This window comes from Panthera leo, chromosome D1 (genome assembly GCF_018350215.1).
Source record: "Panthera leo isolate Ple1 chromosome D1, P.leo_Ple1_pat1.1, whole genome shotgun sequence".
In the NCBI taxonomy this organism is placed as follows: domain Eukaryota; kingdom Metazoa; phylum Chordata; class Mammalia; order Carnivora; family Felidae; genus Panthera; species Panthera leo.
The window spans coordinates 55,510,930-55,538,525 of NC_056688.1; the positions used below are offsets into that span (position 1 = coordinate 55,510,930).

Here is a 27,596-nt window from a genome sequence, read left to right on the forward strand (position 1 = left end):
AATATACCCAGTTTAAATTTTAGAGCACTATTTAAAACTTCTAGTCATGAACTAATATTTTCCCGACATGGGAAACAGCATTCTGTACATTAATTATGCTTTGGGCACAGCATTGTTTATCAAAGACTAATTCCATCTATGAACAAATTACAGTCAAGCCACATACAACATTTTAAATGGTACATGCCAGAATGCAACAGCCATAATTCTGACAAGAGGCTCTGTCCCTGTTTTTTCTTGTCTATAATGACTTCAGAAGTCATTTACAGTCTGTTGGCTATACACTAGAATGACAGCCAGCCACCCACCATGGATTTCAGATGCCTAGATTCCCAATGGCACAATAACAGTCCAGAATTTCTTCCTTCTGAACATTTATTTTATTTTTTTGAGAGAAAGAGTGAGAGGCAGACAGACAGACAGCGCACGAGCAGGGCAGGGGCAGAGAGAGAGGGGGACAGAGGATCCGAAGCCCAATCATTTGGGCTCTGTACTGACAGCAGACAGCCCGATGTGGGGCTCGAACCCATGAACCATAAAATCGTGACCTGAGCAGAAGTCGGGAACTTAACCAAGTGAGCCACCCAGGCACCCCCTGAATATTTATTAACATAATAAAAACAAAACCCTAGTTTGTTTAAACCACCATTCTTCAGGTTTCTTTTCATTAGCAACCAAATGAAATTCCTAATTGAGACACCTGTGCAAAGTAAATATGGTTGGGACATAAGTCATCTTTGAAGAAATCTCAGGAGAAACACTGACTTACACAACTATCATTAGAAGCAATACGGTACAACAGATCAACTCCTGGCAAAGGTCAAAACCACAGACACTAAAACAAATAAAATGGGAGAAAAATTTCAAACTGAACTATTCTACTTCAAAATTTGAACTCTAGGAGTTGACTTCAATTGGGTGCCTGGAATGAAAATGTTAACTCACCACAATTATTTTTATTCTCCATATGTAAGATTCTAAACCTTTCCAGACTCTTATTAAGTCACTCATTCAAGAATTCAAGAATGAAAACATGGATTATACTATGACTTAGATGATGGAGCAAATGAAAATTGTTACAGTTGAAACTTAAAGGCAATTTGGACTTATTTCTAATCACAAAACTTATTTGTTTAGATATGCAAACTATTTGACTATGATTCTGAGGGAATGCATTCTAAAAGCAAATTAATACCTTTTACAAAAATTCTAGGATACCATTTCTCAACCAAAGCTGACATTACTTCCTTTGATATTCTCACAAAATAAATAGTACCCTGGCAATGTAAGATTAAATCCTGAGCCTCAATTTTCTAGGCAAATTTCCAGAAAAATTCCCTTATCTTCTATTGCTTGACAATTGAGCAGTTCTCTAGCTTCTTCATTATTTAGGTTTCAAGTAAAATAAATTTTATAAGTAAATAAAGTGCTTTCAAAGGCCACATTAACTTATAAAAAATACTTTTCTTTGAGAGATTCCAAACAACTACCACTCTCTCTCAAACACCTACTTCTCAAATAACAATATTTGCAAATTTTATTCTAAGCAAATTTTATTCTAAGGGAGTTTTTTTCTCCAATCTTTGCTTATGACATGGCACAAATATTTAGATACCCACCACCCCCCAAAAAATACTGAAGAGAAAAACACACATTTTGAAAACAGACAATTACACACATTTGGTCATAACTTTTAACAATCTTATTTTTTTAAAGATTACTGATCTTTTCATTCAAATTTCTAACACGGAATTTTAGAAGTTTGAAATATACCAGAGCCAAGAAAATTCATCATATCTTACAGCATACCTGTGTTTTCCCTTGCTGCCCATAAACAATTTTTGTCGGGATGATTTTAGCTGCTGGTTGAACTGTGGAACCTATTCCTTTTGGCTGAGTTACAATCATTTTGGTGATGGGTCTCGTAGCAGTGATAATAGCTGGCTTTGCTCCTGTTGGTACCGTCTGAATAGTCTTTTCTCCCTAAATTAAAGTCAGTGAATATATGAGATTTCTATGTATTTCAATGATAAAAACTGTCCTTTTACTGAAAAATCGCAGAGAGGTTTTACCAGGATGATAGGAACAGGAATGTAAATTAAACAGCAAAGTACAATGTTTCCAGGTGATCACAAATCCTAGACTTAGTTGAGATGGTCCTAGAAGTCCTCTGCCCAATTTTCTGTCCAAAGAAGGCATTAATCATTTCCTGATGAGTGAATTTTAAAAATTATCTCACACGGGAATACTTACTACACCATTCCATTCATAGAATACATACATTAGAGTAGTCAGGAAATTATAAAAGAATAATTATAGAGATTATAGGTCTCCCTCACCCCAACATTATCTTCATTTTCTAATTTACCCGAAATAAACACTCATGTAACAAAAAATTACTGTGCATTATACCAGTAGCTAAACGTACACATATAAATAAACTAAGCTCCCCAAATACAAAATCATAAGGCTAAATAGCAGAATGTCCATGTGTAAAAGCATGGGCAAGAGAGGGAATTAGCACATATTAACAATCTTTCTGAGGTTATATGGGAAAATTAAAAAAAAACAGCAACAGTGCATTTCCCACATTTTACTATTAGCATATTACTAATATCACTTTAGTCTATTAACTAGGTAGTTTAAGCCCATTAACTTTTCACCATTTTTTGTACTTTTGTCTGCTTTATTCTTAAGTACCATCTTCTGGTCATTTATAGAATCAATACTTGAGCTTTCTTAAATTAAATTCAAAGACAGTGATTTTACTAAATTATTAAAATTTTACAAGTTAAAATCCATAAAACTGAAAGGAAAAAGGTTCACCTTTTTAGTTTGTAACTTTCAGTCATCATCATCTAAATGTGTGGCCATCCAACTTAGTAGCCATAAAAACAAAGCACCCAGGTGAGCTGGCCAAAGGTAATCACTCAATTTAGAACTAAATATGATTATAAAAATCACAAGTTTAACTATCTGCTATAAAAATCTAAGGAAAATATAAAGTGCCTGTCAATCATATTATTACTTATTTTAATACGCACACACCCTTCACAGCAGCTTCTTTGGGAGGAGCTCTAATTCATTTGCCAACAGCCACTAGTTTTCAAGTGGCTGTGCCTATATATTAAACAGCTTGATGGGCTTGGTCCAACTATAATGACCCATTCAAAGCCTATCAAAACCAACTAGCAGGCTGTTTTTAAAAAAATCTCTTCTGATGTATGTGTGTGGACATGCCCAGGTGAGCAAGCTGTTGAGTAGAGGAGCATATACATATGTGTAGTCTTATGCTCTGATCTGCTTGTTTTACTATCATTTCCTGTGTCAAATGTTGCTCTTAGATATTATGTGGCAGCTAGGATTCATACACAACTCTTCAATGTTTGTGACCACAGGACTTAAGAGTACATGGCATCCCATCTTATATATCAAATTCTAGGAAGTTGCCAAACAAACTATAAAAGGGTTCTGAAAATCTGAATTCTAATCCAGGCTTTACTACTGGCTTACCATGTGAACTCACACTAGGAACAATCTATGTTTTCCAACATGATGGAACTATCTAATGCCAACATTTTAAAGACTGTGATGCCTAGGAAACTACCAGAGATCTGCAATGAAGTACAACATTCTTTTTTCTAGCAAAGTAGGGACATTACCAAGCCTAAATAGTTAAGCACCACAAGTAATAACAATTACTATTTATTGGTGACATCCTATGTGCCAGGCACTGTCCTAAGCACTTTCAAAACAGCTCCCAGTTACTGAACAAACTCACTGGTAAAGATCATAATCACCAATTTACCAATGAGGAAATTAAGGATGAGAGAGGTTGAATAAATTTGCCAAAAGTCAAACTACAATATAAGAGACAAAGCCCAGGTTTGTCTAACTCCAAACCTCTGTACAATTGCCTTCAGAACTATAAATTAATCTGTTATGTGCTATTTTTTTTAACTAGCTCAAAGAGGTAAAATGAAAGTAAAACCCTCTCAATTAATTTTCTTAATCCTAAATATCTCACTTGGCCCAGCCGAGGCCCATACTAGGCTTATGTCTACTGGCCAGAGGCAGGAGTAAAATTGTCCTCTAACAGAGGTCTCCCTGTAGTTAAGGCAGTGGAATCTTCCATTTGGACCAAGCTAAGCATCTAAATCATGGTCATAAGCAACCCAGTTATGAGCAACGTGTTTTAGGAATTACTGTGAAAAATGGCATCAGTTAGTGGTGCTTTAACAGTTATTACATCACAGTAGTGGTAAATCAAGCATACAGGCTATTGTGGGGTTCTGAAGTCCTTAGGCAAATATTTGTATAGCTGGTTTTTAAAATCCTCAGTGGACTGCTGAGTCTGCAGTACAAGCTCTTACTTACTCCAGCATTTAGCAATGTTGTGACAACGTTTTTGCCCGGGAGGCCTTGAATGGTCGTTCCTTTTCCTGTAGTCTTTTGCACAACAATCACATTGGGCTTGGAAGTCATTGGGATTGTAGTGATTTTGGTAGTCGTTCCTTAGAGAAGGGGGGAGAAAAGGAGGCCTGAGTTAAGGACTAGTGATATTTGGTTATTTCTGTTTATGTTGTACACAATTAACACACGTAGTCCGTGTCATCCCGAGATGACATGAAGGCTGTCATGAGGATGAAAATGAAGGCTCGGAACAATAAGCACAAGTTGTCCTAGAATGAGAGAGTGTTAAGAATTGACTTTTACAGCGGTCATCTTTTTGGAATTTGAAAACCTACACACCAAAATCAGAATCTAAAAATATCACTATCATTTTCCCCATCAATATTCCTCCCCTAACTAGTTAACTGAAATCTAAATCTGTATTCTTTGACAAATACTTCCCCAAACCCAGTATTATATCTATTTTTGACTGGTGTGATGGGAAAACTCTTCTAAAAGAATATAAAGAGAGAGGTAAATACTTATCAAAATTCACATAACATTAGACTCTTGAGAAAATTTATGAGAATAAGCCATTTATATTTGTGTGATCAAAAAAAATAAACACTCAAAGACCAAGTCACAGATTAAACATGTGCTCTTGTTATCTGCAGCACTCTGAAGAGTCTGAGGATGATATCCCAATGTGTATATTTATACAAAAAAATTTATATTTTCAACAATTAAGATCTATTTCATAGACCTGTATCTACTGAGCCAAACATATTATCATGCCCTCTTCCCCACATCCTTCCACAATCTGCTTCTTTTATACCTATCAAATTTGTACCCTATATTCTTCTGACTAGCATGGCTGGAAATCCTGGTACAAATCTTGCCTTGTCTTCCCTGTATCACCCAAGAAAACAAAAGCCCCTTGCGCTCTACACTCTATCTTTTTGTATCACTAATTCCTCAGTGCTTAGCACATACTGTATGGCAATTATTCAGTAATAGTTGTTCAGTCGAGTATGTGAATGAACTCAATCTGTCACCAACACATGTCTTCTTTCAAAATGTTATTGATGTTGACTCAATAGACCCTCATCTCTTTTAGTTTCCCGTATTTTCTCCCTATTGCAAGTTTCATACAAATAGATCTGAAGCTCCTGTTATATCAAACATCCTGAAAAAATTTTTTTGTCATGTCAAGAACCCAGAACATTGGTCAAATTGGTCAAAAACCTTCCTAGGGCCACTGGCTGGCTCAGCCGGCAGAGCAGGTGACTCTTGATCTCAGGGGGTGTAAATTCAAGCTCCACGCTGGGTATAGAGATTACTCAAAAAAGTGAAAAGCAAAAAGCCTTCCTAATCCCTATTTTATCTAGTTCTAACTTTCCCTCTTAGGTTTCAAAATCCTGTATGAACTGACCCTTAATCTAAAAATTTGATCTTAACCCATGGAGGAGGGGAAGGAAGAAAAAAAAAAAAAAAAGAGGTTAGAGTGGGAGAGAGCCAAAGCATAAGAGACTCTTAAAAACTGAGAACAAACTGAGGGTTGATGGGGGGGTGGGAGGGAGGAGAGGGTGGGTGATGGGTATTGAGGAGGGCACCTTTTGGGATGAGCACTGGGTGTTGTATGGAAACCAATTTGACAATAAATTTCATATATTGAAAATAAATAAATAAATAAATAAATAAATAAATAAATAAATAAATAAATAAAAATTTGATCTTATTTGTTCCAACTCTTACCCTACAATACATGCCACACACTAGTCTAACAAGTAACTTCTTCACTATGGCTTCCTATTATCTGTCACACAGAGCCCAAATTCCTCTTAGGTTTCCAGGTTCTGTCAGACTTTAATTTGCAGGATTATCCAATATATACCTCTCCTTCAGTATGTTGGTTTCCACATTGGTACTTGAGCGTATGAGTTGCAATGCTACCTCTGTGCCTGTGATTTCCTCTGCCCGTGAAAACAGGCAAGTCACATTGTTCTTCTATAGGCTTGCACATCATTTATCAAATGACTAAGCACATAACAGGTACTCATTAAAAACATGACTGATTAATACGTTCCCAAGAAGAAAAGTTAAACAAAATTTTATTCTTTTCTACTGGAAAAATTTACCATTCCTTACTAGAGTTTTAGTAATGAGACTGCACCAAGAATAAGAATATTCTAGTCAATTTTTGGCAATTTTATTACTTCATATATCATTTTAATATATTTGCCATCATCTGATGTCTTGTCAGTCCAAGGCAACACAGTCAGGTTACATAAAAACGCACTTTCATCCACACACTAGCTTCACGAATGTTTTTCCCTATATCTGTAGTTTCTGAACAGTAAGCTGTTAAGAGCCACAAAAACCACACTGCCCATTATTCACATCTATCAACTTCAACTCTTAATTAACTCCAATCCCTCATACATGATTGATTGTGATGACTCCTTCAATAATACAGCCTCATTAAATACTTGGTTAATAAGGGGTGCCTGGGTGGCTCACTCAGTTAAGCATCTGACTTCGGCTCGGGCCATGATTTCACATTTTGTGGTTTCGAGCCCCTCTGTGCTGACAGCTCAGAGCCTGGAGCATGCTTCAGATTCCATGTCTCCCTCTCTCTCTGTCCCTCCCCTGCTTGCACTCTGTCTCTCTTTCTCTCTCAAAACTAAATAAAGATTAAAAAAAAAAAAAATATATATATATATATATACATATATATATATGTATATACATATATACATGTATACATATGTATATATATATATATACATGTATACATATGTATATACATATATATATTTGGTTAATAAAAGAAAGGGTTTTTAGAAAGTAAGCATTAAAAACTATCTCAAGAAGTGCCCCTGGGTGGCTCAGTTGGTTAAGCATCCAACTTCAGCCTAGGTCAAGATCTCTCAGTTCCCAGGTTTGAGCCTCACATCAAGATCTGTGCTGACAGCTCAGAGCCTGGAGCCTGCTTCAGATTCTATGTCTCCCTCTCTCTCTCCACCCCGCCTCCACTCATGCTCTGTCTCTGTCTCTCTCAAAAATAAATAAACTTGGAAAAAAAAAAAAAGCTATCTCAAGGAAATGTTAGCCAAGCTTTAACCAAAGTACAAGGACCACTTTTTTTGGCAAAACTTGCTTAACAAGTGAATTACATTTGTATCTAAGTCACCATCTAATCCTTTCCATTGCAGGGATCTATCAATTTATGAGACAGTTGCAAACCAAGTTTACCAGCTTTAACAAAATGAGGGGGGAGGATGTTAGAAAACAGAAGAAAAAGGCATAACATAAGGAAAAGCAAATACAGTGTCATTTTAAAATGGAAAAGTTTATAACTAGAATTATCAAGTTATAAAAATCTAAAGTTCCAGTGCACATATTTCTATATTTCAATTGATAACTATGTTATAGTTATTCATTTTTTTAAAAAGGTCTTCCTCTACACTTTCACAGTAGTCCAACTACAGTTCTCACATCACAACAGAATGTATAAAAATTCATTTGTTTAGCATTCCATAGGGCAGAGAATGCATCTCATGTGCATCCCCCATGTATCACAGCACCCGGCCCAGAATTTGGCTCATAGACTATCAGAGAACCCACTGTCTATACAGTCTCCACTTATAAAGACTTAAGATACAATGGGTGCAAATTACTCTTAAGTCACATTTGGATCATGGACTATGATACTGGATGTGTTCCAGGGATTTCTATTTAAAAATACAATTCCTGTAAAAATGTGAGCAGTATGGTAGGATCGCTTAAAGAAACTAATTTAATGGCCCAGATTTTACTATTCAGAGATTTTTTTTACATCACCCTGACAATTTGGTCTCCTGGGTAATGGTTTATGTTGCTTTGCTCAAAGAATGAGCAAACGAACGAACGAATGCAAAAGATATATAAACACTAGCTCCTTGCCTGAACATTGTACTAAAGATCAAAAGAAGAATAAAAATCAAGTCTTGCCATTGCCAAAGGTTCTCATAATGTCCTTAGAGTCAAGGACTCAATGTCCTAATGAGTTCATCTCCAAAGGATCCAATCTTCTACATAACATAGGCATGGTTCCTTTACCAACCAACCCTCAACAAAACTCACAAAAAAACTTACATATCTGAAAAGCCTATCTATATTTACACATAAGTATCTGACATGAAGGAGTTAAATAACTGAAAAAATAGTTCATATCTTCCATTTAATTGCTTATTCTGATGAAAAGAAAAACTTGACCTTTCTAGAAAGCACTCTGGAAGCATGACCTTGCTTTCCAGAGGAAAGGAAGTAAGGACTTCACATAATAATTTATGTATAATGATGCTCATCGCAGGATTATTTATAATGACAAAAAAATTAGAAGCAATCTAAAACATTCAACAATGAGAAAATGGCTAAATATGGTGCATCAGATAAGGAAACCCTGTGCAGCCATTAAGTGGGGGCAGAGGAGGTGTCAAGATCCATTTAAAAGAATAGGAAAATAATCCTATCCCATGAAAAAAAGGCAAAAGCTGATTATATTAGATCTCAATATAATTTTAAAAACATATATATGACATATATACACACATTTATAACCAAAATAAATGAATAGAAAAAGGAATGAACAGAAATATATACACATATTTTAACATATTTCTCTGGATGGTAAAAATTGTGGGTTTTTAATTTTCTTTGTATCTTTCTGTATTTTCCAATTACCCACAATGAGAGGAAAGTATCATTTTTTTCTTTTTAAAGCCTTCTATTCTTACAGGTAGATGTCTGGGTATATTTTAAGAAAACCATTTCATTTTTGTTCAGGGGGTAGGGGAGTGGGGTAGGCATAGATTCTAGAATCCAGCCTTTAATTATGAATTATCTAAACTCATCCAACTAGGTTTACCAGCTTACTAAGAATAGACAAGCAGGGACTGAAAACTACTATGAACTAACCTGTAATCCCACAATCATGGAATAACAAAATATTATAAAATAAGAGAACTATCTTTATAAAGAATATTGCTATGTAACATAAGGATCAGTTTAGAGCAGTCAGAAATGAGAAATTCCTTAAAATAAAAGGGTCAAACAGTGAAGCAGAGATAGACACAAAACAAGCTCGATGCAATGAACAACACTGTTTGAACTGTGTGCCAAGTATATCCTATGGTGCAGAAAAGTTTAAGAACTCTTCTCATGTATACCCAATGTACTTGAAATACCAACTAACCAGGAGTTGCTTAATATTTACATGCAAATGTGGATAAAATGTATACATGTACAGGGTATATATCTCACCACCTCTCTAGGAAAATGTGCTTTCTTGTGCTGCTCTAACCTGGTACAAAAGCCACTAAATCCTAAAGAAGGTCTGAAAACAGCAGCCTCATGATATCTAGACATTCCTTCAAGCTGTAAGGTTATTATGAATTCATATATGAGTAAAGAAAAACCATTACGGTCATAAAAAGTTACACACCAATGAAAAATGATCACTTTTTGAAAAATGTTTTAGAGAATGTGCTCTATACCATTTAAGATACTGTCATAATAAATCATAATTTGAATTTTCACTGTATTATTTAAAAAAATCCTCTTAAAGCTAGAATATGATTCTTTCCCTACTGGTTTCACCCTCCTCAGTTTGGCAAACGTTGGATTTTCTCACTTACACTAAAAAATAGAGCCAAAATTAGCAGCTTTAAATATAGTGCGTTATGCCAATACCATGCCCTGCTTTGTTTTTGTGGCTTTTTTTTTCTTTTTTTCACTCCCTCAATTATCAGCAATATCGTATACTGCCAGGAACGTCAATCCCTTCACTTTAAACTGTTAGAACAACTCACCTGGGGCATACAAAATATGGCTAGTCTACAAAAATGGCAGACAAAGTCCACAAGGGCTTACTTGATGAGAGATTATTTACATCATTTTAATTAAAAAATAATAATGAAAACAGATGCTATGTTAACATTCTACTTCAGAGTCTACAACCCAAATACTCCAGGAATTAATGAGCTGATAAAAACCAGGTAAGGTTTCTGAATACTAATAAATATTAGCTTTCACTATCTGGGTAAATTGTTTTTTAAAAGTAAACTATCAATATAATGGTGAAAAGAAAAGCATTGAAATATTTTTATTTTTAATAAGCTAAAGTGACATTAGTAATTGAAATGATGAGATATGGTTCCCTCAAACATATTTAGATGAATAAACCCTAGTTCTTTCGTCCACTATGTAGCTTGTGTGGTCTTGAAGAGGTCAATTTCATCTCTCTAAACTTAAAATCTGTCTGTATCTGTAAAGTGCAGGTGAAACCAACTTTTCGGATTTATCAGTTTGGAAAGGAGTGACAAATGGGAGAACACTTTGTAAATGAAAAATCCCTATGCAAATGCAAATCATAGTATTTCTATTCTGATTGAAAACAATTAAATGTTCTTTCTGTTTTAAAACTATCAAAAGCTTAATGTGTGAAGATTTAATATTAGAAATAAAAACTATACTTAAACACTAAACATCACGACTAAAAACACAGCTCCAGATTTCTAAGCAGAAAACTGAGATCAGACAGAATCCTTGAACAGTGAAATATGGTTTTTCCTCTTACTGTTACCTATACCTTCAACATATTTCAGATATACCTACCAGAAACTATATTACTGCTAATTATCTTGCCCCCCAAGGTAGCTAATGATTTGGGTACTACTGTAATGATGCTACCACTGGTAGTTTTCACATAGGTTGCAGCTCCTGGGGTTGCAGCCATCCGACCTATGGATGGGCTCACTGTTGGCCGGGTATAGGTTGCCTGTGTGCCTATAAAAAGGGAAAAGTCAAAAGAAAAACTTGTCATTACTTATAGAAGAATGACAATTTACACAGTTTAACTACAATTCAATGTAATCTATATTGCTTTAACTTGAAAATGGAATTTCAAGGTGTCAAGACATTAAGTAACAATTTATAGCCAATTTTCAATGCACATAGCAGGAACTACAGCCAAGTCAATTTGAATTAACTTTACACATAAAATTTTGTGATGTGTCGCATCAAATTACTAACCCCAAGAAAAAATATAACTAACTCTATTCCTTTCTTCCACTACCCTTCTTCCACTAGTTTTATGCCAAAAGAAACTTAAATTTAATCATCTTTCCTGCCAGAGCGTTTTAGATATTTCTGTTATAGATTTTAAGGTCTCTGCATCTGTTTCATACTGTCTCAGTGCCAAACCCAATGTCAGCACTCAGCAAATAAGGCAGTATTGTTTGCTTAAAATTTTATAAACTTTTACTATTTTGTACTCTGCTACTCTCTAAATATATTTCCATCTTTTAAAGAGTTATTCCATCATTTTACTAGAGATTAAAGTTCAAGCTGCCAAGAGTTGCCAGGAATATTTCTTTTAGTCTAAAAAGTTCACTATTTACATATTTCCTCAACTCTAACTGACCCATTAGAGTATTTTTCTTCATGTCTCTCAAAGGATTTTACACTCTTTCCCACTATTCCAAGGACTTTTTTCTTTTCCCAAACAGGAATTAAAAACTAACCAGATGAGCCCATTGTAGTTTCCTACAAATACAGTAACTCAGAACTACTATTCCTAAGCAAAGAACTACTAGTCTGGGGGAGAATGAAGATGACTGAGACTAACATCTTCAACAGAAAAAAAAGTTTCATAATAATGGTCATTGTGATAACCATTCTCAACAAACCCCACCCCACAAAAATGCTTTTTAGCAAGACATTTAAAAATTTTTAAATACAATCACTACCCAAAAAAGGCAGAGGGGAAGAATGTTAGGTAGAATTAGTTTAAATTCCTTATAAACATACATCTGCATCCAAAAAAAAATCTAGTGCAAAGTAAACATGCTACAAATGTAAGGTGAATCAGTTGAATTATAATAACAAAAAATTTTCCATTTAAGCTTTTTCCCTAAAAATAGGAATACTTTTTCTAACGTAGATACAAAGGCACAGACAGACACATTATTATTTTTCACTACCTTTCGCTAATGGAAAGAATCATACATATATAACACTACTACCTTTATACCAAATGGGAAAAAGTTTTGGGGGAAGTATGATAAATGTAATGCAAGAATAGTGTTTTTTAAGCCAAGGCTTTGTAGAGACAGCAAGTAGAATCGTTGTTGGGATGAGGGGGGAGTGGGTGGAGGGGAGATGGAGAGTTACTGTTTAATGGGTAGTTTCAGTTTGGGAAGATGAAAAGGTTCTGGAGCCAGATGGTGAGGATGGTTACAAAATAATGTGAATGCAATGAATGCCATGAACCATTCATTTAAAATGGTAAATCTCATGCATGTTCTCTATATACCACAATTAAAAAAAAAAAAAAAAAAAAGCACATCTGAGAGTCAAACAGATCTGACTGAGTTCAAACCCCAGATCTGCCTTTTATTGGCTGTGTGACTTTGGGCAAGTTTCTTAACATAAGTCTGTTTTGCTGCTAAAAGTGGAGATATTAAAGTCTAAGGGAAATGAAGGGTAATGTCTATACAAACCTTTACATCCTGGCCCATAAATGGTATCTTTATAAACTTGAGACAGATACCATTTTACACTCTTTAGATTCTATCATCTAAATATTGGCTCCTCTCAAAAAAATCTGGTAAGAGTTACACAAATTTAAAATAACAGTAATGACCAATTCTAATGTAAATTAATAGTAATTACTATTGAGCACTCTGCTGGGGACTTTACATACCTGATATCCTCTCATTCTTATAATAACCTATGGTACAGGTATTGTTGTCCCATTTAAATAGACCATGGAAAAGATTACAGGGATTAGTAACCTGCTCAAGAACACAAAGGATGGTACTATCTAAAATGTCCTACACTGTCACTTCCTTGGGCATAGCCTGGTTGCTCCCATATCTGAGCAACACGGCATCTTGTGCTTCTCTCAGTCTGAGCAATGTTTACTACATGGCAATGTAATAGACTCTCAACTTCTTAAGAGTAAGTGAGATCCTTGTGGGCTAGGAGACCGTGTTTCCATTCCCTCAACAAATCCTGACTAAACACATACTCCAAGACCAGCTCTCTCTATATACGGTGAATAAAACAGAGATGGTCCCTTATCATGGATCTCATGGTCTAATTAAGTAAACAAATCAACAAACGAGTAGTGAAGTACTTAGAAACTGTAGTATGTGCTATAAAGGAAAAGAACAGAGGACCATGACAATAATAAGAGAGAGCTAATTTTCATTGGGGGGAAAAGGGGAGTCAAGAAAAGCTCTTAAAGAATGGTCTCATTATCTCTATATCCCCAGTGTAGCACGTTGTTGCTACAAAGAAATTACTCAATGAACGTATGATGAATGAATGGACTAATGCTCAAGCAAACTTACCAGTAGGAGTGGTTACCAGTTTAGTTGTCATAATTGCACCATTACTGCTAACCACCATAATAGGGGAATTGCTACTGGTGGGCAGAGTTGCTGTCACTGGCTTAGGTAAGATTTTACTTGGCTGAACTTGTTGTGTGATGATTTTAACACCTTTGAAAGAAGAAAGGGAAATCTCAGTACAATTATTTTCGAAAACATATTCCTTATACCAACCCAAGAGGGCAGCAGTTACACACAGTCACTCAGTCTTGCCAAAAGAGAAGCTTTTTCCATAACGATGAAACTCTCAATTTGTAGTCCTCAAATTCCCATCTTTCCTAATTTCTCATTCAAGAATATAATTAAGGTATTACAGAAGCTATTAACAACTTCTTTAAAAAAAAAGTTTTTTTCTTTTGTCTATGATTATGTCATATAAAGAGTTTTCAAACCCAATTAGTGTAGTGATGTGGATTTTTTTACATTTTTCAAAATTTTTATTTAAATGTTATAATTGTTACATTCACTTTCCAAATGTAAAATACCCATTGACAAGAAATCTTTCAAAAACAATAAAATAAAAAATAAAATGAATCTCTCATGCAAACTACAAATTTAAGTACAAATAACTGTTTGAGGAAATTCTGGTAACACTTTTGCCCTGCTAAACTTCACTGAAATAATCTACATAACAGTGTATTGCACTGGCAAATAAAAATTATATTACTTTATGGATGGTGATTGAGACATTAGAAAGCAAACAAATCTGTTCATTTAACAACCTTAAATAATTTTAAATTTCTTGTAGTCAATTAAGAAGCTAAAATTATGACACCTAGGAATAACTGGGGGCAAATTATTTAGTCTCTATAACTCAATATTTTCATCTATAAAGACAATATCAGTAAATAAATCAAAATTATAAAGTGCCTAATACATAGCAAGAATTCAATAAACTAGTATTATTGTAGAGATAAAGAAACTATTATTTATTATAATAAATCATAACCAGTGAAGCTGCATGGAAAAAATTTTTTATAGTATTACCCTATAAGTGAATTACAATAATGCTTAAGACACATAAAAAGAAGCTCCCCAAAATAACAGAAAAAACACAATGGAATCATTAGAGATTACATGGCTTAGTCCTATGTAAATAAGTTGAAAATTTAGATCAAACAGATAATTTTCTAGAAAAATACTGTTTATCAAAATGGACCTCAGAAAAGACAAGTATCTAAACAGACAAATTTCCTTAAAATAAATTTTTAGGAACTCCTTCCCCTTCACCAATAAATAGCAGGAGGCCCAGACAATTTCACAAGACAATTCTACAGTCCTGTAAAAAGAAGGTAATTACAATGTATTTAAAACCATTCCTCTTCAAAGTTCTCATCCTCAGGAAAAAAAAAAAAAAAAATTACATGTTAACTCAATTTGTTGGGATAATATTTTATAATATATACATATATCAAATCATTACATTGTACACCTAAAACTAGATTAGCTCTGCTAATCTGCTCACCTAATGGAACCAGTAAAATGATAACCAATGAAAAGCTCTGGAAACAGTCTCAAGGACAAAAGAAGAAACATCTATTCAACATGTAGAAAAATTCAGTAAGAAAGGAGAGATCTGTGGTTTTTAAACCAGATCCGTTCCTTGTTACCCACTACGAGTGAGGCAAAGACTCCTCTCCAGAGGAGAGAACTTGACTTGCCTTGACTGCAGAACACAGTTTCCTTTCACTGAAGCTCCCTGTTGGAGGGCTTTCTTCTGAGGAGCAGCAGGACTCCAGCTTACCTCATCCTGGCCCCAGGTACATATTGCTAAGTCCCAGGCAAGTGATGTCAAGAGATGGGTGTTCCCTTCTTCTGACAATCCCCCAATTTGTGGAACAAAGGCTATACCTTGGACACAATGCCACTGAGAAAACTGGAGTCCTGATCACAATTGCCCTGCCTTGTGAGGTGGTGGTTCCACCAGCAGGAGAAGCAAGCCAAGAGGATAACAGGCTCCTGCCCAGCCTCCCACTCTTGCCTTCATTGAGTGCTCAGCTTCTAGAGCAGGGGTGTCATTCAGAGAGGCTTGCCATTGACCTTATTACCCCCAGAGCTCCAGAGCTACCTGAGGGTAGAAACAGGTAATTAACAGTTTGTAATCTCTTCCCAAAGGAACTGATTTCACTTGCAATAGAGCATGGAGAAGTTCAAGCTCTCGAGAACTGTAGAGGATGTGATGAAAGGCAACTGGAAGAAGATTTCTGGATTTAATAAAAATACAACCTAGATAATAGGCCAGACAGCTTACAGGAGAGAACTGAGACATAAATAAGCTGAGAGGAACCCTCCTATGGTCAGAACAAATACTAAAAGTAGACCTGCGAAACTATTCCTTCAAAGAAGCCACAATCAGGAGTGCCTGGGTGGCTCAGTTCGTTGAGTGGCTAACTCTTGATTTCAGCTCAGGTCATGATCTCACGATTCATGAGATCAAGCCCCTCACTGGTCTCTGTGCTAAGCATGGATTCTGTTTGGGATCCTCTCCCTCTGTCCCTCTGTCCCTCTGTCCCTCTGTCCCTCTCTCTCTCTCTCTCTCTCAATGCCCGCCCCCCCCCCCGCCTTGTGCACTTTCTCTCTCTCCCTCAAAATAAACATTAAACAACAACAAAAAAACAAACAAGAATCCAATAATCAGCAAAGCTATCTTTCAGAAATGCAGTCAAAATAAAGTCTTTACCAGATAAACAAAAATGGAGAGAATTTGTTGCCAAAGTTCCTTATAAAAAGGAAGAAAAAGAAACAAAACAATGATGTCCACTCTTGAAAGCTATTTTACTAGAGGCTCTAATGAGAGAAATTAAGAAGAAAAAGAAATACAAGGCATCCAGACTATAACAGCAGCAATCATCTCTATGTAGATGGCATGATCGTTTATATAGCAAATCCTAAGAAATTTACCTACAACTATTAGAACTAAATAATGAGTTCAGCAAAGGTGCAGGATATCAAATCAACAGAAAAGTCAGTTGCATTTATATAAATTACCAATGAACAATCCAAAAAATGAAATTAACAATTCCATTTACAATAGCTTAAAAAAAATGCTTAGGAATAATTTTAACAAAAGAAGTGCCAAGTTTATACTCTAGAAAGCACATAACATTGTTGAAATAGAGAAGGTCTAAATAAATGGGAAAACATCTCGTGTCCATGGATCAAAAGATTTAACACATCATTAAGATGGTAATACTCCTAAACTGACCTATACATTCAATGCAATCCCTATCAGAATCTCATTGGACTTCTTTATAGAAACTGATAAGCTGAATTCCAAAATTCATGTGGAATTATAAGGGACCCAAATAGTCAAAACAATCTTTAAAAAATAGAACAAAATAATAGTAATGACACTTCCTGGTTTCAAAACTTATTACAAATCAATAGTAACCAAAACAGTGTGATTGGCATATGCAAAGACATACAAATTAATGGAACAGAATTGAAAGTACAGAAAAAACCTACACAGCGGTCAACTGATTTTCAAATGGGTGCCAGAACCATTCAATGGGGGATGGTCTTTTCAACAAATGGTACTGAAACAAATGGATAGCCATATGCTAAAGAATGAAAATGGGAGGCTTACCTTACATCATAACAAAATTGACTCAAAATGGATCAAAGACCTAAAGTTAAGAGGTTAAACTATCAAACACTTAGAAAAAGATATAGAGATAAATCTTTATGATCAAAGTTTGGTAAAAGATTCTTAAATACGACACCAAAAGCACAAACAACATTAAAAATAAAGTGGACCTCACCAAAATTAAAAACTCGTGCTTCAGGGACCCCTGAGTGGCTCAGTTGGTTAAGCGTCCAACTTCAGCTCAGGTCATGATCTCACAGCTCCTGAGTTGGAACCGTGTGTCGCGCTCTGTGCTGACAGCTCAGAGCCTGGAGCCTGCTTCAGATTCTGTGTCTCCCTCTCTCTCTGACCCTCTCCCGCTCATGCTCTGTCTCTCTCAAAAATAAATAAACATTTAAAAAAAATTTTTGTAAATACTTAAAAAAAAGGGGTGCCTGGGTGGCTCAGTCGGGTTGGGCGTCCGACTTCGGCTCAGGTTATGATCTTGCAGTCTGTGAGTTTGAGCCCCGCGTCGGGCTCTGTGCTGACCAGCTGACAGCTTAGAGCCTGGAGCCTGCTTCAGATTCTGTGTCCGTCTCTCTCTGCCCCTCTCCCGCTCTCACTGTGTGTCTCTCTCTCAAAAATAAAAACATAAAAAGAAAAATTTTAAATACTTAAAGAAGTTGTACTTCACAGGACAATCATCAAGAAAGTGAAAAGACAACAAAAAACAATGGCAGGAAATATTTGCAAATCATATATATAACAAGGATTTAATATCTAATATATATAAACTGAAAAAAAACTCTTTACAACTCAATGATAAAAAGACAAATAACTCAATTTAAAAGTGGGCAAAGAGGGGCGCCTGGATGGCTCTGCTAGTTGAGTGTCTGACTCTTGATTTCAGCTCGGGTCATGATCTCAAGGTTTGTGGGATGAAGCCCTCTGTCAGGCTCTGTGCTGACAATGTGGAGCCTGGTTGGGATTTTCTCTCTCGCTCTCTCTTACCCCTCCCTGACATGCGCACACACGTGTTTTCTCTCTCTCTCAAAATACATAAACATTAAAAAAAAAAAGTGGGCAAAGGATGTAAATCTTTCTTTCTTTCTTTCCTCCCTCCCTTCCATTTTCTTTCTTTTTTCTTTCTTTCTTTCCTTCCTTCCTTCCTTCAAGGAGGATAAAGGGTCAATATGCACAGGAAAAGATGCTTGACATTATTAGTCATCAAAGAAATGCGAATCAAAGCCACAATGAAATACCACTTCACACAAACTAAGAGGGCTAGAATCTTAAAGTCAGAGAATAACAAGTATTGGAAAGGATGCAGAGAAATTGAAACCCTCATACACTAATGGTGGAAATGTAAAATGGTGTAGTCATTTTGGGAAACAGTCTGTAGCTTCTCAAACAATTATACATAGAGTTACCATACAACCGGGCAATCCCTCTCCAAGGTATATACACAAGAGAATTGAATACCTAAAAACTTATACACGAATGTTTTCCACAGAATTATTCTTAACAGCCAACAGGCGGAAAAAATCCAAATGTACATCAATGGACAAATGGATAAACAAAACGGGAAATATTATTTGGCCATAAAAAGGAATAAAGTACTAATACACGTGTGAATCTTGAAAACATTGTTAAGTGAAATAAACCAGTCACAAGAGGCCACACATTATAGGAGACCATTTATATGAAAATCTAGAATACAGAAATCTAGAGATAGTAGATTAGTGGTTGTTTAGAGCTGGAGAGGTTGCCTTAGGAGTAATGAATGATAGCTAAAGGTTACAGAGTTTCTTTTCGAAGTGATGAAACTGTTCTAAAATCAACTGTAGTGATGGTCACACATATCTTTGACTATACTAAAATACCTTACTCTGAATGGGTTATTTCAATGGTATGTGAATTATATCTCAATAAAGCTGCTTTTAAAAATTCTAGAGTATTTTTAAAAAGGAAAACATTATCATTCTTTCTTGAAAGCACACATAACATTAAACTAAAGCCTAATAAAGACTGAACGCAAAAATAAAACTACAGACCAACTTCCCAAGACTACCAATACATTGTATTATAAATACCTCATACTAGGATAAATTCCAAAATATTTAAATATGAAAAATGTGACCTGTGACTAAAAATCTAGAAGCGGTAAAGATTACACAGATAAATTCAACTATATAGAAACAAAAAAGATCTACACAGCAGAAGTCCCCACAAATAAAGTCAACAGACAGACAAACTTGGAAGAGAATCTCTGCAAGTCATGAAACACACAAAAGTCTTGCTAATTACCCTAATAAAATTCCCAGAAATTGATAAGAAAAATACCACAGTAGTGGTATGAATGAATGAATACAGACTGTACACAAAAACATATAAATAGTTGAAACATACAGTTGTTCAAATTCATGCTCGATATGAGAAATGAAAATAAAACAACACTGAGAAGATGAAATACTTAAGTATAAAACAAAACACGTACAAAATTTGTACTGTACTGTAAAACACTGATGAAAGAAGTGAAAGAACACCTAAAGAAATGGAGAGACACACTGTTCATGAACTGGACAACTCAACACGATTTCAATTCTTCCCAAACTGATCTACAGGTTTAATGGAATTTCTAGGAAAATCCCAGTAAGGTTTTAGTACACACAGGAACATTTAATCTTAAATTTATATAGAAAGGCAATAAAACTAGCATAGCTAGAATAATTTTGAAATAGAAAGATAAAGTGGAAGAAATCACTCTATATACGTTACAGCTTACTATATAGCTATAGTAATCAAGACAGTATGGTACTAACAGAGATAAACACAAAGATCAATGGAACAAATGGAGTACCTAGAAATAAACCTACACACATGCCAAACTGATTTCTAACAAAGACGCTTTGCAAAACAAGAGTTTTGATAGCCTTTTCAACAAAGGGTGCTAAAGCAATTATACCCACAGGCAAAAAAATAACCTTATCTAAACTCCACACTTTATACAAAAATTAACTTAAAATAGATCATGATTTAAATATAAAAAATAAAACTATGTAACTCTTAGAGAAAAAAATAGATAAATGTTAAAACCTAGAACTAGGCAAAGTTCTTTGAGTTGATACCAAAAACATAATCCATAAAAGGAAAAATTAACAAACTGGACTGAATCAAAATCTATTATGAGTGAACAACCCAGAGCTATTATTGGGATTTTGTTAATAACACATTCCTCCTATAACTATGTTGGTTAGATTTCTTAAAGCAGTCATGGCATAAGACTCCACAACTGAGGAACTGAAGACTCACAGGGAAAATAGGGTTAAAAGACTAAGGTTTGAGTCACTCTAGAAAAGCTTTTATATTAAAAGCATTTTTACGTGAAGTAAGAGAATCCAAACAATGTAATATATAATATCTTACAGCTTTTATTAGCCATACTAGATTTTGTATAATTAACCATACCTTGCTCCCCAGAAATTTTTTAGTATCTCCCACCACTCCTATTCAAAGAGATGATTACAAATTCACTTTTGGAATAAGATAAGCATTACCCTGATACCAAAACCAGGCAAAGACACCAGAAAAAAAATTCTGATGAACATGGATGCAAAAATCCTCAACAAAATACTAGCAAACTGAATCCAACAATACATTAAAAAAGTCATTCACCACCATCAAGTGGGATTTATTCCCTGGGATGCCAGAGTAATTCAACATTCGCAAATCAATGTGATGCATCACATCAATAAGAGAAAGGATAAGAACCATATAATCATCTCAAAGACGCAGAAAAAGCACACCATCCATTCATGATAAAAGCCCTCAGCATAATAAAGGCCATTATGTGAAAAACCCACAGCGAACATCATCCTCAGTGGGGAAAAATTGAAAGCTTTCCCTGTAAGGTCAGGAACAAGACAAGGATGTCCACTCTCCCCACTTTTATTCAACATAATACTGGAAGTCGTAGCCACAGCAATTAGACAACAAAAAGAAATAAAAGGTATCTAAATCGGTAAGAAAGAAGTCAAACTTTCATTATGTGCAGGTGACATGACCCTCTGAAAAACTGCACCAAAACAACAGCTAGAACTGATAAACAAATTCAGTACAGTCACAGGATACAAAATCAGTTTATAAAAATCTGTTGCATTTCTAAATACCAATAATGAAGCTGCAGAAAAAGAAATTAACAGAACAATCTCATTTATAATTTCACCAAAAACAGTAAGATAACTAGCAACAAACCTACCCAAAGAGGTGAAAGACCTACACTCTGCAAACATAAAACACTGATGAAAGAAACTGAAGACACAAAGAAATGGAAAGACATTCCATGCTCATGGATTGAAAGAACAAATACTGCTAAAATGTCTTTACTACTCATAGCAATCTGCACATTTAATGCAATCCCTATCAAAATACCAACAGCATTTTTCACAGAACTAGAACAATCCTAAAATTTGTATAGAACCACAAAAGATTCCTAATAGCCAAAGTAGTCTTGAAAAGGAAAAAAGCAAAGCCAGAGGCTTCACAATGAATTCATAACTCAAGTTATATTACAAAACTGTAGTTATGAAAACAGTATAGTACTGGCACAATAGAGACACATAGATCAATGGAACAGAATAGAAAACTCCAAAATAAACCCACAATTATATGGCCAATCAATCTTTGGCAAAGAAGGAAAGAATATCCAATGAGAAAAAAGTCTCTTCCTCAAATGGTATTGGGAAAACTGGACAGGAACATGCAAAAGAATAAAACTGGACCACATTCTTAAATCATACACAAAAATAAATTGAAACAAATTGAGGACCTAAATGTGACAACTGAAACCATAAAAACCCTAGAAGGGAACATAGGCAGCAACTTCTTTGACATCAGCTGTAGCAACTTTTTTCTAGATAGGTCTCCTGAGGCAACGGAAACAAAAGCAAAAATAAACTTGGGGACTACATCAAATTAAAAAGCTTCTGCACAGTGAAGGAAACAACCAAACTAAAAGGCAGCCTACAGAATGAGAGAAGATATCTGCAAATGACATATCTGATAAAGGGTTAATATCCAAAATATATAAAGAAGTTCTAAAACTCAGTACCCAAAAATCAAATAATCCAATTAAAAAATGGGCAGAAGACATGAACACTTCTCCAAAGATATCCAGACAGCCAACAGATACATGAAAAGATGCTCATCGTCACTTATCATCAGGGAAATGAAATATCTCCTCACTACAATGAGGTATCACCTCATGCCTGTCAGAATGGCTAAACTAAAAACACAAGAAACACCAACTGTTGATGAGGATGTGGAAAAAAGAACTTTTGTGCACTACTGGTAGGAATGCAAACTGGTGCAGCCACTGTGGAAAACAGTATGCGAGTTCCTCAAAAAATTAAAAAAAGAACTAAAAAATTAAAAGAAGAAAATAAAAAAAAGAACCCTAGGGTCTAGTAATCACACTATTGGGGGTTTTTAACCAAAGAATACAAAATCCTAACGGTAAAAGGATACATGCACTCCCTCCCATGTTTCCTGCAGTATTATTTTCCATAACTGTGGAAGCAGCCCAAGTGTCCACTGATACATGAATGGATGAAGGAAGTGTACAAACACACACACACACACCCACACACCCACCCACAAACACACACACAGGAATATTATCCAGCCATAAAGAAGAATGAACTCTTGCATTTACAACATGGATGGAGCTAGGAAATATAATGCTAAACAAAATAAGTTAGTCGGAGAAAGATAAATGCTGTATGATTTCACTGAAATGTGGAATTTAAGAAACAAATCAATAAAGGGAAAAAGATAAACTAAGAAACAGACTGTTCATTATAGAGAACAAAACTGATGGTTACCACAGCGGAGGGAGGGTAGGTGGATGGGTTAAATAGATGTTGGAGATTAAAGAGCACACTTGCTGTGGTAAGCACTGGGTGATGTATGGAACTGCAGAATCACCATATTGTAGACCTGAAACTAATATCACACTGTATGCTAACTAACTGGAGTTAAAATAAAAACTTAAAAAGGGCACCTGGGTGGCTCAGTTAAGCGTCTGACTCTTGATTTCAGCTCAGGTCATGACATCGTTGTTCATGAGATTGAGCCCCTTGTCGGGCTCTATGCTGACAGTGAGGAACCTGCTTGGGATTCTCTCTCCCTCTCTCTGTGCCTCTCCCTGCTATCTCTCTTTTTCTCTCTCTCTCAGAATAAATAAATACACTTTAAAATAAAAAAAAATAAAATAAAACCTCTTTAAAAACTTAAAAAAAAAGAAAATCCCGCCACTTGCAACAACATGGATGGACTTTGAGGGCATTATGCTAAGTGAAATAAGACACAGAAAGACACACACTGCATGATCTTACTTATATGTAGAATCTTTTTTTTTTAAAAAATGGATTCATACATATAAAGAATATTGGTGATTGCCAGAGGCAGGGGGTGGAAAGTTGGCCAAAATGTAGTCAAAAGGTCTAAGTTTCCAGTTATAAGGCAAATAAATCCTGAGGATGTAACATACTGTATGGTGACTGCAGTTAACAATACTATAGTTACTGCAGTAACTATACCATAGTAACTGTACTGTATTTGAAAGATGCTTAGAGAATAAATCTTAAAAGTTCTCATCACAAGAAAAAAATACGTAACTATGTTTGATAATGGATGTTAACTAAATTCATTGTAAACACTTTGAAATATATAAATAAATCATTATGGGGGTGCCTGGGTGGCTCAGTCGGTTGAGCGTCCGACTTCGGCTCAGGTCATGATCTCGTGGTCTATGAGTTCGAGCCCCGCGTCGGGCTCTGTGCTGACAGCTCAGAGCCTGGAGCCTGTTTCAGATTCTGTGTCTCCCTCTCTCTCTGACCCTCCCCCGTTCATGCTCTGTCTCTCTCTGTCTCAAAAATAAATAAACATTAAAAAAAATTAAAAAAAAAAAAATCATTATGTTGTATATCTATAAGTAATACAATGTTGTATGTCAATTATATCTCAAAAACTAGTAATAAAATATTCCCATCAAAAACCAAAACAAAGCTGAAAATGTTGGCATCTTCCAAATGCTTCTTCTACCACCAAATAAAGTCCAGATTCATTGGAGGAAAAAAAAACATCCACTTTCATTTCTTAAAGATGTACCTATTAACAGTCTTTTTAATTTACCTGTGTTTGAGCCTCCACCCTACCTGCCTTTTTATTCAATACTTTTATGATTCAATAACTTCAAATAATTGATTCTTACTTCTGAGTTCCCACTGCCCTGGAGATGCTTTCAGTAAACTGCTAAACTGTTATTCCACAAACCACAAACTTCTCTGTACACAATGTCCTACAATCTCAGCACCTCTGCTTGTACAATTTTATGCCAAATTCATAAAATGGCATTCTAACACAGAACTCTCCAGACTAATTTTTCAACTGCCTACTTTCTATAATCCCAATGCATCCAGAGTATAATTCTAAAAACTGGGTTGTTTCCTCAGCTTCTTTATCTCCCTGGAGAGTCCAGGGGAAATAACTGCTACGGCTGAGCAAACTGCTTTTTTTCTCATTTCTATTCCCAAGCTCCAGTTCTTTCTACATGTGTATTTCCAACAGGAGGCTCTCAAAATATATTTTAGAATTAAAATTCTGGGGCTTGAGGAAACTATATCCATGTAAATGAGCAGTCTTCAGAGAAGTAGCGATTGGGGAAGAATTACATATTGTAAACATTTTCCAGTTACCTGACTCCTGTTTGATTTGAATGGTAGGCTTGATACCAGGTGGCAAAGGAGACTGCTGAGGCTGTTGCTGATGAGATACTGGAGCAGGCTGGGCCACCTGCTGCTGGGTCTGTTGCTGCACTTGATGTAACTGCTGCTTAGGAGACTGTTGATGCTGTTTAGGAAACTGTGCAAGAATCTGAGTTGGGGCACCCACTAAACTTTTGGGGGAAGGAAGTCTGGTCGATGCCATTTTGATCGCTGATGTAGATACGCCTGTAGAAGAGTAAGGGGAAAAGAACTTATTTAACAGTAAAACATACTTAAAGATACTTCTTTTTTTAAATTTTTTTAATACATTTAAAAAAAATTTTTTTTAATGTTTATTTATTTTTGAGAGAGAGACAGAGCATGAGCAAGGGGGAGGGACAGAGAAGAGGAGACACAGAATCTGAATCAGGCTCCAGGCTCTGAGCTGTCAGCACAGAGTCCGACGCGGGGCTCGAACTCACGAACTGTGAGATCATGACCTGAGCTGAAGTCGGACCCTCAACCGACCGAGCCACCCAGGCGCCACTAAGATACTTCTTATATTAGGTAAATCGATAAAAACAATGACTTATTAAGCACCTATTAAATGTCATATATAATATATGGTATTTTATATATTCGCTGTACAGTCCTCAAACCTTGCAAGGGAGGCATGATTGCTCTCACACTCAAAAAAACTGATTTCCCTTGGTGGACAGTTAGAATGAAAGAAACACAGTATCAGGAAGGATATTCACACATGTCTCTCAGGAAATTTTCTGTTAGAAAATACAGGTTCTTAATGTGAATAATAAAAGAATAAATCAAACTAAGTTTTGAATTTTATTTGTAATACATTCTTTTTAAATATTACTTTTCAAGTTCTGGTAAGTCAATTTAAACAAGACATGAGAAAATCTCTCACACTGAAACATTCATCTTTTGAACTTTTCAGCATGATAAAGTAGTTTTTCTAGGTCTCATTTCTGATAATCTATAAATTAAAGTCATTTCTTGAGATCTGTCATTAAATAATCTGAAAATTACAAGTGGGCATACTCAATACATCCACAGAAAAAAAATTCTTTTTTTTCCACATTTATTTATTTATTATTTAATTTTTTTTTTTTTTTTTTAATTTACATCCAAGTTAGCGTATAGCACAACAATGATTTCAGGGGTAGATTTCTTAACACAGCAACAAAATTCTGATTGATATAAGGTAGTAAGACATTGCTTCTTAGTGTAATGCTAATATTAGCAGTATGCATAGGTAAGGAGTACCAGTAATCAGTAATTTTCTTATAATTCTTCAACAACTCAACAGGACTTTTATCTGTAAATGAATTAATTTTCCTAATGACTTGGAATATAACTCATCATATCAACTTTTTGAGCACTGCTGGAATGAAATGAAACTCATAAATAGCCGAATTATCAAATTCTTAGGCTATTTCACACCTTCTTCTTTCACACCCCCAACATGACAATTACTTTGTATTACAGAAAAAATTTTAAATACCACATTCTTATGTAAAATGCTTGTGGAGAATGATAAAGACAGAAAAGATACTTTGAAAAGTGATTCTGACTCCTAGGACCTCAGCTTCCCCCATTTGTTGAATTGCCCTACAAGTCTCCAAGCAGGAGACTGTTGCTGTGCATATCAGGTAAAATCACAGATTGAGGACTGACAGGCAAAAGGTGTAATTAGAATCCCCTGGAGGGCTTAACCACATTACTTACACATTCTCCCACCTCACTCAACCCTATCCATCCCCAAATACTAATATTTTGGTGACATATGTGTGTTATACTGCTTAGTTGTGCTGAACTAGATTATCTCTGGAGCCCCATTCAGCACCAACATTTTATGACTCAAGGAGCATAATGTTTTATACGAGTGATAGATACTATTTTTAAAAGCTCTAACCTTTATATTGAATTTATAATGAACTCTTGTATTAACTGTGGTAAATTGTGCACATGAGAAACTCCCTATGTTCTCCATATAGTTTTTTATGGTAAAAGTATCTGGTATAAAAGTAGTCAGGATAACTTTAGAATCAGAGAATTATGTTCACATTGTACCTTCAACTCACAAACACATTAAAAGCTATATGATCTGATTAAAGTACTTAAACTCTCTGAGTATGTGTTCATTCAGTAAAAACTTACTGAGCATATACGTTATGGTAGATCTTCGGGAAACTAAATTGTATCCATGAAACAGTCCCTACCTTCAGAAAGGTTACAAGAGAAGATAATCAAATGATTATACAGATTTATCATTACAAACTGTAATAAATGCTATTTTTGTTTTAACAAGTAGAAAATTCTCTTCATTTTGTCATTGCTTCCCAAACAATTCAGTGCTAAAGCCATCAGCTGGTACAACGCAGCTAAGCAGAAGAGTGGCTTAGCATGAAATGTCAG

The 27,596-nt window shown here is 35.3% G+C and overlaps 1 protein-coding gene across 11 annotated transcripts in view; it reads right to left on the minus strand.

Moving 5' to 3' along the window:
- EMSY (EMSY transcriptional repressor, BRCA2 interacting) overlaps positions 1-27,596 on the minus strand; it is an 87,108-nt gene that overhangs the window by 22,024 nt on the left and 37,488 nt on the right. For all 11 annotated transcript variants that reach the window (XM_042903877.1, XM_042903875.1, XM_042903868.1 and 8 more), the window contains 5 exons: positions 25,152-25,406; positions 13,791-13,940; positions 11,050-11,220; positions 4,378-4,514; positions 1,810-1,983 (listed from right to left, as the gene is read on the minus strand). In XM_042903877.1, the coding sequence (XP_042759811.1) occupies positions 1,810-1,983; positions 4,378-4,514; positions 11,050-11,220; positions 13,791-13,940; positions 25,152-25,406 (887 nt within the window). The remainder of the gene's footprint in view (positions 1-1,809; positions 1,984-4,377; positions 4,515-11,049; positions 11,221-13,790; positions 13,941-25,151; positions 25,407-27,596) is intronic.